This window comes from Arachis hypogaea, chromosome 13, assembly GCF_003086295.3.
Source record: "Arachis hypogaea cultivar Tifrunner chromosome 13, arahy.Tifrunner.gnm2.J5K5, whole genome shotgun sequence".
Classification (NCBI taxonomy): domain Eukaryota; kingdom Viridiplantae; phylum Streptophyta; class Magnoliopsida; order Fabales; family Fabaceae; genus Arachis; species Arachis hypogaea.
Genome location: NC_092048.1, coordinates 145313327 through 145325218, shown reverse-complemented (window position 1 = coordinate 145325218; position 11892 = coordinate 145313327). Strand labels below are relative to the sequence as shown.

At 31.1% G+C, this 11892-nt stretch overlaps 2 protein-coding genes across 2 annotated transcripts; both read left to right on the top strand.

Moving 5' to 3' along the window:
- Positions 1-706: 706 nt before the first annotated feature.
- LOC112792693 (IQ domain-containing protein IQM2) lies at positions 707-4395 on the top strand. The gene is made up of 9 exons (XM_025836018.3): positions 707-996; positions 1469-1975; positions 2063-2177; positions 2288-2353; positions 2437-2525; positions 2620-2707; positions 2797-3036; positions 3131-3232; positions 3346-4395. The coding sequence occupies exons 2-9, from the start codon at positions 1494-1496 to the stop codon at positions 4162-4164; spliced, it is 2001 nt and encodes a 666-aa protein (XP_025691803.1). The 5' UTR covers positions 707-996; positions 1469-1493; the 3' UTR covers positions 4165-4395.
- A 3969-nt stretch (positions 4396-8364) lies between these two features.
- On the top strand, positions 8365-11070 carry LOC112792692 (uncharacterized). Its single transcript, XM_025836017.3, has 2 exons — positions 8365-8718; positions 9735-11070. The coding sequence occupies exon 2, from the start codon at positions 9770-9772 to the stop codon at positions 10976-10978; it is 1209 nt and encodes a 402-aa protein (XP_025691802.1). The 5' UTR covers positions 8365-8718; positions 9735-9769; the 3' UTR covers positions 10979-11070.
- Positions 11071-11892: the final 822 nt, after the last annotated feature.

Genomic DNA, 11892 nt, shown 5'->3' with positions numbered 1-11892 from the left:
TCAAAAAACAAAATTTATATTGGTAGTCTTTTAAGATTTGAAATTATATATTTAAAGAAATGGTTATCCGAAAATTATTTTTCCTTTAATATTCAATAGAACTTATTTATTTAGAATTAAAAATCATATGAATATATTTTAGGTTTTTGATAATTATTTTATTTTTGGGTGTGGTGAATAAAACCCTATTAAAATATGGGTGTACAATAATTATATATTTACTCAAGAATAATTTTACAAAATTTATAACAAATACAATAAGAATTCAATTTTGATTCAATAAAACTGTTTTAAATGTGCATCAAATTATATAATATTGCGTTGATAAAAATAATTACTTTATACCGTCTATATCTACGTCAATAAATCCTATTGTAAGATACTAAGATGTTAATAAAAAAATATTTTATAGATTTTTTTATTTTTTTAATTATTATTTATTATATATATATATTTTTATTATATATTTTAAAAAATTAAACTGAGAAAACGCATATAAGAATATATTTATACTAAAAAACCATACTTATAATTATTTATTGCGAAAAATAGAAAGCATTTTTTTCCAAGTTGTAACAGAACGAAACCGAGTGAGAGTCATTGAATTTTTGTTATCGTTATTAATAAACTGAAATTAATAAAAGTAAAATAAAGAGAAAAAAAAAAACTGATATGTGTATGTGTGAGTCTAAGTTGTTGGTTCCACGTGGTTTGAAACTCTGTCTCACTCTCTCTCTCTCTCAACCTTTTCACTCTCTCTTTCTCTCTCTCTCTCTTCATTTTCTTGCTCCCAGCATAGTATATATATCTCAAATTGAGTGTGTAGCCGACGATACCATCTCATCTTCATTTGCAACTCAAAGCTAACAGCAGTTACCATTATTCCTTAGGAATCTTATCTCACCTTTCAACGCTTTTTTTCATTTCTTACCTTATAATACACTTTCAGATTCTTTACCTCCATTCTTCGTTTTTCTGTGCCACAGAATCTTTAAGGTACTCCAACGCACCTCATCAATTCTCTCTCTTGTTCTTCATTGTAGAATCTTTCTTGCTCCTTGTTTTTCTTTTGAGATCCATGGGCTTCCTTAGCTGCTTTAGTCTCTGATTCTATCTTGTTTTCTTGAATCGGAAGGTTTGGTGGTTGGTTGGTGTATTTGGAATGAAATGGCCAAATGGGGTTTCCTTGTTTTCATTTCATTGATATAAAGGCTGGATTTTTTTTGAAAGAAAATATTGGGTTTGGTTAAAAATGGAAGCTTTTGATTTTGGGGTTTGCGGATCCGTGAACATTTCTGTCTGTTTTATAGCAGCAGAATATGAGTTCCTTTTCTATCAGTTTGAAAAATGCTAATAAATAGAATGTGTCTTGCTATATGACTGAATTTGCATTCCATAAATTTTGACACATGAAAAATGCAGCATCTTGTATGGTTAATATTAATATTGATTCTTTTGTGGATTTCAGGACCACAGATTGGTTTTGTTGTCTTATGGGGATATCTTTTTCCTTCTCATGTCCATTTGCCAAGTACAATGATGTCGAAGACGGATTAGATTCTATGGTTGTAAAATCCATTGACTTTGGCAATGACCAAATCAAGACTCTAGTAAGATCAGTGAGTTTCAACAACAGAGATTCAGAACCAACCATCCTTAAGTCCCAAGGTTCAGGGAAGATGACAGTAGAGAAATCTGTAAGCTTCAAGCGAAAAGATATCAGTAGTGTGATCTCAGACAATGCTATTGAGTTTGATAAAGAGAATGAATCATTTGTCTCAAAGATTAGCAAAAAGATTAAAGACACAGATGATGAATCTCCTAGGCTAGAATGTGAAGCAGAAACAATCCAATCAGCACTTTTGAATCCACACAATCCTAAACACATGGCTGCACTTAAATTACAGAAAGTTTACAAGAGCTTTCGCACTAGAAGAAAGCTTGCGGATTGCGCAATTCTTGTTGAACAAAGCTGGTACTAATTTGTTGGCTTGAGAGCCTCTTTTGTTCTTGTCAAAACTCAATCTGTTTCTAACATGTTTTTGTTTGATCTTTTGAATAGGTGGAAGCTTTTAGATTTCGCCGAACTCAAGCGCAGCTCGATATCTTTCTTTGACATTGAGAAACATGAAACTGCCATTTCGCGTTGGTCTAGAGCTAGAACCAGAGCTGCCAAGGTATTGTTAACATTATTATGCCTTAAGAGTTTGATTTATTTTAGTTAATCTTATAAGTTCCAACATTAAGGCCTTAAGAAACTAAATTAAACATCTCTTTGTCATTACAGGTTGGAAAAGGTTTATCAAAAGATGATAAAGCTCAAAAGCTTGCTCTACAACACTGGCTTGAAGCGGTTAGTTCAACTACTGTACTAGTACTTTATCTTCAGCCAATTTGGTTATTATGTTACTGACCAATTTTTGTTTGGTAAAACAGATTGACCCGCGCCATCGCTATGGACACAATTTGCACTTCTATTATGATAAATGGCTTCAGTGCCAAGGCAGAGAACCCTTCTTCTACTGGTAATATTCTTTGTAAAATAGTTTCTTTTGTTACAATTTTTGGCTAATTTTAGACAATGGAGTTTGAGATTAAGCTTCTGATTTGAAATTGCAGGCTTGACATTGGAGAAGGAAGAGAAGTAAATCTCGAGAAGTGCCCGCGTACTAAACTTCAAACTCAGTGTATCAAATATCTTGGTCCGGTAAGAACATTAACCTTAGTAGATATATTTACTTGAGTCACCATTGATTTTCATGATGATTCATTATTTTTCATTGCTGTTTCTTCCAGATGGAAAGGTTGGCTTATGAAGTTGTTGTAGAAGATGGAAAGTTCTTCTACAAACAATCAGGAGAGCTCCTTGACACGACCGAATCGGATGCACATGCCAAGTGGATTTTTGTCCTTAGCACATCTAAGTCACTGTATGTTGGCAAGAAAAAGAAAGGTTCATTTCAACATTCTAGCTTCTTGGCTGGAGGAGCTACATCTTCTGCTGGCCGTCTGGTTGTCGAACACGGCGTCTTGAAGGTACGAATCTTGCAGAAAGTTTCAAAGTTTTGTTATTTTTGCTAAGTTTTTCGGATGTCTTCGATGGCTAACGAATATTGTTTGTTTTCAACAGGCAGTTTGGCCTCATAGTGGTCACTATCGTCCGACGGAAGAGAACTTTCAGGAGTTTATTTTATTCTTGCAAGAGAACAATGTGAACCTCTCTGATGTCAAGGTATCAAAATTTGAAACAAAGCAGTGATTACCAGTTTGTGATAGTAAAGATCTGTTTTCAAGAAGCTGGAAAAAACAAACATATTCTGAATGAAATTGCTTTTGTATGTGCAGATGGTTCCAGTTGGTGAGGCTGATGAATTATTTTCAGTAAGAAGCATGGGACATCTCAGAAGCCACTCGTCCGAAGAGGACTTCACTGAGAACATCAGTGGCTTGGAGACCGAAGAGAGCATCGTCCAAGACTCAATCGAAAAGCATCCAAATTTGATGGAAACCAAGCTAGCTTCTGCATTGACAACACCTCGCTCAAGGCAATTCCAGATTCTTGGAAGAGAACTATCCAGTCTTCAAATACCAAAGAGGGGAATTGAAGGACTAGAAAGCGAGGAAGGAAATGTTACGAAAAGTATCGAGAGTTTTGAACCGGAGTCTCCTACAGCTGATCAAGAAACAGAACCATTGGCACCAGAGCTAGACCACCAAACTCCTAAGCAAAATGTGAGTGACAAAAAGGATGGTGAGAGTGATGAAGAAACAGTTCCAGAAGAGTCAATACTGAAGAGAATCAACTCACACAAAGGGATGAAATCCTACCAACTTGGTAAGCAGTTATCCTGCAAATGGACAACTGGAGCCGGACCTCGAATCGGCTGTGTAAGGGACTACCCGAGTGAACTCCAGTTTCGCGCTTTGGAGCAAGTTAACCTGTCCCCAAGAAGCGCTGCCCGGACGAAGTCGCCGTTAGCTCAAAGAACCACCTCCGGTTTGAGTCCTAGTGTTTCTTCTATTGCAAGTTTGTGTGGTGATACATCAGCAGAAACACAATTTGAATATATGAACATGTCTCAAAGAAGTGAGCATAATTCAAGATCAGAGTTCTCCCCATTGATCAGAGGAACATCAGTGATACCAGTTATTCATATGTCATGAGTGAATAGAATTACCATTTGATTTATTCTTTTCTGTTGTGAATAGGTAACAAAAGTATAAAAGTATACAAGTTTTTAGTATACAAATTTTTCTGATGTTGTTTATGTTAATTCACATAGCCATTCTTTTTTCACTCATGTATAATGTAGGATGGAAATTGTAAAATTTTATCAAGGGTCTATTTTGCACCCGTAAATTATTAATACAAAGAAATATTCAATCTTCTTATAAGCACTGTTCTTAGAACTGGAGGCATGTTTTGCCGTGTATTCAGACCATGATAGTATTAGTGTTTGTTTGGTTGCTACTAGATCGATAAGAAAAGATTTTTTTTATTTTGTAATGTATTTAGTAAATTTCTATAAAAACACTATAAAAATATCTTTTTAAATTTATTATTGTAATTATGTTATAATATGAATTATTGATCTTATTAAAAACGAAAAAGTAAATAAAAATTGATCATACATAACAATAGAATCATAAGTAATAAAATTTTACCGTCTAAAATAATACTAAATAAAAGAATATTAAGAATACTAAAAAAATTATGCATTGTAAAATTTATTATTGTAATTTTTATTCACCGTTTATTATTCTAATTTATTATAATATGTATTATTATTTCTATTAGAAATGATAAATTAAATAAAAAATTAGAATCTAAAATAGTAAACAAAATAAGATTATTGAGAGTATTTATAAAAAAATACTAAAATATATTATTTTATATGTTATTTTTAATTTGATAAATAAATATTAATTTTTATTGTAATATTAAAAAATTATAACATATTAAAATAGAGTATTATAAAAAGTACTGTATAAAAAATATACTAAAAGAAGTATAAAAAAGATTAAATATACTAAAAAAATAACATTATAATTTAATATTATTTTTTTAGTAATTATTAATTATTTATCTAAAAGTGATTTTAACTAATATTATCTAAACCATATTCATTTTATCAAAATAAATTTTAGTACAAAATTGTCAAATATAAATCATGTTGGCACAGATTCACTTCTACCCAATATCAATTATATAAAATGACTTTCATTCAAACTCCAGTTTAATAAACGCTAATCTAAACACATACTATAATGATTGAGATAAAAAAAACCTTAACCAAGGAAATTGGATGAATGAAGAAATGAGTTTCTTATGTCATTGCCAGTTTATTATAATAATGAGAACAATTAAAAATTTGACAATTAAATCATCTTTTAAGGGTTAACTAAGAATTGAAAGAGGTAGGAACCAAATTATACTTTGTTTTTCTTGAGTTTTTAATAAAAATATATTATTTTATATTATCGGGTCGTTGAGAAGTATTGTTAGACGCCAACCTTAAATAGTAAATTGAGTATAACTAATTTACTACTCGCTTAGTATTGAACCTATGGGGTCACACATTAACGAATATTCTAATCTTTGATATATAATTATTTAATTATTATTTTGATTTGATGAAATAAATAATTATATTAATTCAAGTAAACAATTATTATATTCTTTATTAGCACCAAGAATATAATAATAGTATGATGATTGAGAATATTAAATAAAAATTAAAAATAATTAGTTATTCTATTTTAAATTTGAATTCTAAATTTAAATAAGATTTCAATCGATTATGTTTTAAATTGAATTGTGATATGATATGATTAATAAAATTTTAATTTGAAATAAGATAAAATAAGATTCAAATTTAAAATAAAATAAGATTTAAATTTAAAATAGATTCAAATTTAAATTGGTACCAAATTTTATATACTATATATGTATGACAAAAGTAAAGGAATGAGATACAAGAATTTTATTCCTTTACCTCTATATATACAAATATCTATAAGTATAATTTTTGGAGAAGAATCTTATGATGTGCAAAGAGGTGTGAATAAGTTTTTCAATATAGATCAGAAATCTATTGATAAAAAAGTTGACGACAAAGATTGATTTCGATGTACATATATATAGAGTGTTCGTACAATCGAAGAATAAAATTTTTACTACAATATATTAAGATATTTAAATTTTATCTATATTATTCGAATAAAATTTAAGTACAAAATAAATCTTTAAATTTTTTTTTGTTACATGTTATAAACACAGTCATCCTACAAAAATATGAGTGGTTTTACCTCACCATGTCAAGTTGTCAACCAACACGGGCGAAGCTTCTTAGGTTGTAGGGGAGGCAGTGCCCCCAAAAAAAATTTTGTTTATAAGAATAATAAAAAATTAAAGAGTGACTCCTCTAAAAAAAAAGTAGGCCTCTCCTTTAGAAAATATATGCTGTTCATAATTTCATTCAAAAAATGGTTTATACTTAGTTAAAAAAAAGAATCCCAATCCATATTAAAAGTGAAGAATCTAAAAAGATAATAACAAAAAGTCAACAAATCACTTTTTTCATTTTTCCCTCTTCTTTCAATTAGAAAACAAAACATCACTCCATGTTTTCATTATCATTACAACTTAGAAGATAGCAAGTAGTCTTTGGTCTTCCATTATCATCTTTTATTTTTCTTTCATTTGTAAGTTATTTATTTTATTTATTTTTATGAATAATTTATATATTTATTTATCTAGTTTATAATATTGTAATAATAATTTAGGTTTTTTAAAAAAATTGAAGATGATAATCATGTAATGGTAATGTTATCCTTGTATTGTTTTTATTTTTTTCATTATTAATTGTTTGTGACAGTGATATTATTAATTTGCAAAAAATAAAATAGAGTTTAGTTAAGTTGCATAATTTTTATCTTATTATCTATGTAAATTTTTAATTGTAGAAATTTAGTTGAATCATGAGCAAGATAAAAATAATAGATACTTTTTTCAAAAAGATTAGATAGAAGAGTGAAAATGTTTCTAATGTTGTTACATCAACACCAACCTCTTTAATACTCGAAGCATCAGTTATGGTTGTGATTTAAATTATTTACATAAATGTTGAAGCATAATACATTTTTTTAATAATTTTGCAGGAAACGTCTAAAAAAGAATTGAATAGTACTTGAAAATTCTAAAAACAAGTATGTAACAACTTATATTTACAATATTTGAAATTAGTTTTGAGATATTTGTGTTTAATTATTTTAATATACAATATATTCAATTATCTTATAAAATATAAATTTTAAATTTTAGTCGTTATTTTTAATTAAAATTATATATAGAATTATTTTTAATTTTTTTTGTTAAAATAAAAAACTAAAAAAAATATTAACCCCTGAGAAATATTGTCTAGCTTCGCCCCATCAACCATCAACCATTACATTGTTTTCTCCTTTGAATTTTCTCTCTATTTTCTTTGCTTTTATCATCATGTTAACACGGTTTAAGTTTGAAAAAATATTCTGGTTGGTGAACTATGTGTATGTCTGGTTTGTTATAGTTAATTCCATCCTATTTCCTAACATATTTAATGCTATTGTTCAACACGGTATATGAAAGAGTCAAGGTGAAAAACATAGAGGTTTATCACTGAAAATATTTCACATTTTGTAAAAAGTGTTTAAACTTAGGAATTGTAAGAACGATTGATTGATTCATGCATTCCTCTTTGCTTTGGATGATGTTAATCTCTTCATTGAAACTTAATTATTCTACTTTGTCCTTTATTCTAAAAGAATTTATTATTTATTTAAAAAAGAATTATTCTACCACAGTTTGTGAATTGTAGGTACACAGTGCCAAAATAGTTGTACCGAAAAAATGAATTAACTTTTTAAAAATGAAATTAGAGTTATGACGAGAATAATGTTATTTGAACATATTTTATACACAATAATAGGAATACAAAAAGAATTTATTATTTTGCTTCGCATGACAATTATCATCTTGTGTGTTCTCTCTCGAAGTGTCTTTGTATGATATAGGCCTACTAATTAGTAGAAATAACAGAACGCCAGGATTTAAAAAAAATAAAAATAAAAAGAGGGAAGAAACCAGTAAGAGAGAAAAGGTAGTGAAAAAGTTGTTCTTTTTCTTGTTTTGGGTCTTGGTTGTGATAAACTCTAAAAATATAGGGTATTGTTCTATTGATTTTTTGGGCCCAAAACTGGAGCATATTTCAGGCCCATAATGGCCCAAAGTGAATCAGTCAAAAAAAGGAAAAATCAGTTAAAAAAAAGTATTGAAGATCAGTTTATTTATCTATTTAAATAAGTATTGAAGATTATAATCTTATCTTACAATAACCTATTAATTAATAACATATATTTATATAAAGTTAAAATCTGTAATAAATTAATTTTTAATTTTCGAATTCAAAATTATTTTGGCAATAAATTAATCCTTATTTTTTTTTTCTCCTAAGGAAGAATCGAAAAGTAAGAGGAAAAACCAATAAAGAAGAAAGAAGTGAAGTGGGTACTGAAAACGAGGAATAAAAGGCGTGAATTTAGAAAGTTCTGGATTGCAATTTTTACAAGTGTTTCCTTTTATTTTTCAACAGTAAATCATCAAATCGAATCAAACACTTTATATATAGGGTTGCATAGATCTTCAATCTTTTGATCTGTTCGCACTCCACTAACCAGGTTAGCCCTAATTCCATCCCTTGTTTCTCGCAAATTTTTCATTCCAAACGCGTTATTATGCAGTGTTTTGCTATGGTCTCGAAATTCGCTTTGAAAAAGTGCCGATTAGTGGTTAATTGCTATCAATTTTGTATAGTTGAACATATCTCGAGAAAAACCGTCTAATTTGCTAAATATGAGAAGTTAAAGAGGGCCAAGTATAATCGGAATGCTTAGAGAAAGTAGTTCTTGTTTTTTAAGACTCTTAGGGTTTTCTGAATTCAGCATCGTGAATTCGTGATCCTTTGATTCTGCCATTGCTTGTTATGCTGGGCGAGCTAGTCAATTGATATATAAATTCGATTCACAATATTTAGATATTTTGGTCAGCTTCTGGAAACGAAAGCCTGTATAAGGAAGCAGCTTCAGATTGCTATAGCATGTTTATATTCATTCCCTGGCCGTTACTTTCAGTATAGACCAGTGTTGTCCAATATTGTTGCAGGCTTGCAGCCACCCCTTTTTTGTTTTGTTTTCTATGTTAGATAAGTGGTTAGATCACTCTAGCTATTAGTGCATCAAATAATTGTTTGTTGATTATTGTTTTTGGTGTGATTAAAAAGTGCTCCTTTTTGCATTAACTATCAATGTTTTGAAATTTTATTCCTTTTGATTTCCATTTATACTATCAAATGATGGTAGTATGTCTTATGTGTTGCATAACACTTGTAATTATGAAAGGGCTCTTTATATTGAAACCAATATAGGCCATACTAAATTTTATCTTGAACCTCTGAGATTTCAACCAATTTCTATAGGTTGATGCAATCTTCAAAATCTCAGAATTAACAATCACAGGTAGATTTTAGAATTAAATCCCCTGTTATCTCAAAAACTGTGTGAGGATGAAGTGGGAGAGAATATTAATTATTTGGTTTTTCTTATGAATGTTTTAAACTTGTTTGCATTATTCAATATTTCAATTAGAATTCATCGGTCGTCACCGGTTTTTGTTTGGATGATTTGATATGTGGCAGGTTTTTTTTGATAAGCAAGAACTTGAATTTCGAAAATGCCAAAAATTAGAAGAGCTCGGTCCCAATCTAATGATTGCACTAGGTCGCATCCTTACCCTTCCAACTCCAGAAACGATGAGTTACATAAACCCAAGAATTTGGTGGGATCGGTTGACGACGTGAAAGAATGGGAGGATGCTAGGTGTCCTATTTGCATGGAATCTCCACACAACGCTGTTCTTCTGAAATGTTCTTCCCATGAGATGGGTTGCCGTCCTTATATGTGTAATACCAGTTACCGGCACTCCAACTGCCTTGACCAGTTTTGCAAGTCATTTGGTTCTCATCTCTCGTCAACAATACTGCAAGAAATCCCTCTCACAAGCACAACCTCTAACGGTAGGGACGTTCAATTAGAGCCTAGACACTCCCCAGAATATGGGAGCCAATTGCAGGCAAAGCTCATCTGCCCTCTTTGCCGGGGAGAGATATTTGGATATATGGTCTTGGAGCCTGCTCGTAGGCACATGAATTCTAAACCAAGGAGTTGCGCTTCTGAGACTTGTGAATTCCAAGGGACATATGCAGAACTCCGGAAGCATGCTAGGTCTGAGCATCCATCCGTCCGACCATCTGAGGTGGATCCCTCGCGACAAAGTGATTGGACGAGGATGGAACGGGAAAGGGACTTAGAAGATCTGTTTAGCTCAATTCATGCAAGATCTGATGTTGATAACAGAGACACAATGTTGACTGGGGATCTTGCTGATTTAATGTCCTTTTTCTTGTATGAAATATTTTCTTCTATTGAAGATGCTAACAGGATGGCTAGTTTGATGTCGAGTTCTAGACATAGAATGCCATTACATGATAGAAGGTCTGGAACAATGCAGAGGATACCAAATGGTACACAAAGAAGTCAATCGGCTAGATGGAGATCCAATTTACCTTTAGCACATCAACCAGAGAGAACTCAGAGAGGCAGAAATATATCATCATCCCGTGCTGGGCAGGCGAACCGTCCTGCTAGATGGAGAACAAACTTATCACTGTCATCAAGGATGCCTCGTGAAGCTCACCAGTATTATAGAGAGGTAAGCCCAGGGTTGAGGATGACATCTTCAACAAGAATGTCTCGATCAGGAATTTCTAGAACTACTCCGGAAAACACACCTTCATTTGGAAGAAATTATGGCAATTCGTCATCTGGAAGGACTGCTGGACATCATCTACGATGGCGTGACCAAGGATGGTCGTCGTCATAGGATAGGCAATAAGGTTTTAAATAATGCAGTCTCTGGAACAATTTATTTGGTGATTATCATTTAATTTAATTCCTTCAAGGGAATCTTTTGTATTTTTTTCTTGTTTTCTTGTCTAAGAGAATTGCGTCTCCCATAGAAAAATCAATAACGCATTACATCCAAGGTTAAATCCAAGTCATTTAACCAAGTTGGGTTGGTCTAGTGGTTAGCTCACTAGTCCGCTTAAGCAAGTGTCGGGGGTTCGAATCCCGCCTTGTGCATGCAGCAACCCATTGGCCAGCGGCAAACCCTTAAATGGAGCTCAGTACCGCGACGGATTAGTCCTTGACCTGCCGGGTCAGGGGATACCGTGGGAAACCAAAAAAAAAAAAAAATCCAAGTCATTTAACCAAGCAAGTTGTTATAATTTAATTTAGCTCCATGCGCTTTTCTAGCGAATTTTGTTTTCTTTTTCAATTTTTTTAACGTTTTCTACGTTCTCTTTTTTTTTGTATTTTCTGTGTTTTTTTTTCGTTTTCTGTGTTCTCTTCGTTTATGATCAATGCTTTTTAATCTGATTTGAAAATTTAGATCAAATTTGTTTGTAATCAATCAAGTTGTGTAATCAGATTTAAACAAGTATTTCGTTTCCGAAGATAATGAATGATACAAGTTCATACTATCAGTTAAATTAGGATGAATTGAACTATTGTTTTGTCTACAAATCGAATATATATTAAAATACAAAAATGAATCAAATGGATGAGATTTGTTTTGAACCTCATTAATGTAGTTCGTCAGTAGTTCATGTTGGTGTAGTTGTTTTGTCTACAAATTATTTATGTTACGTTTAATGGTAGTTTCGTTGTATTTTAAAATACAATTTGGTACAATATATCATTGTTTTCGATGTTTTTTGTATCTGTTTATGTTAA

What these genes read in the sequence shown, in the direction of transcription:
- LOC112792693 (XM_025836018.3), top strand. Translation starts at nt 1,494, where the DNA reads ATGGGGATATCTTTTTCCTTCTCATGTCCATTTGCCAAGTACAATGAT. An exon ending in ATTCTTGTTGAACAAAGCTG is followed by an intron (nt 1,976 to 2,062) that starts GTACTAATTTGT and finishes TCTTTTGAATAG; the next exon opens with GTGGAAGCTTTTAGATTTCG. An exon ending in GTATCAAATATCTTGGTCCG is followed by an intron (nt 2,708 to 2,796) that starts GTAAGAACATTA and finishes TGTTTCTTCCAG; the next exon opens with ATGGAAAGGTTGGCTTATGA.
- LOC112792692 (XM_025836017.3), top strand. Translation starts at nt 9,770, where the DNA reads ATGCCAAAAATTAGAAGAGCTCGGTCCCAATCTAATGATTGCACTAGG.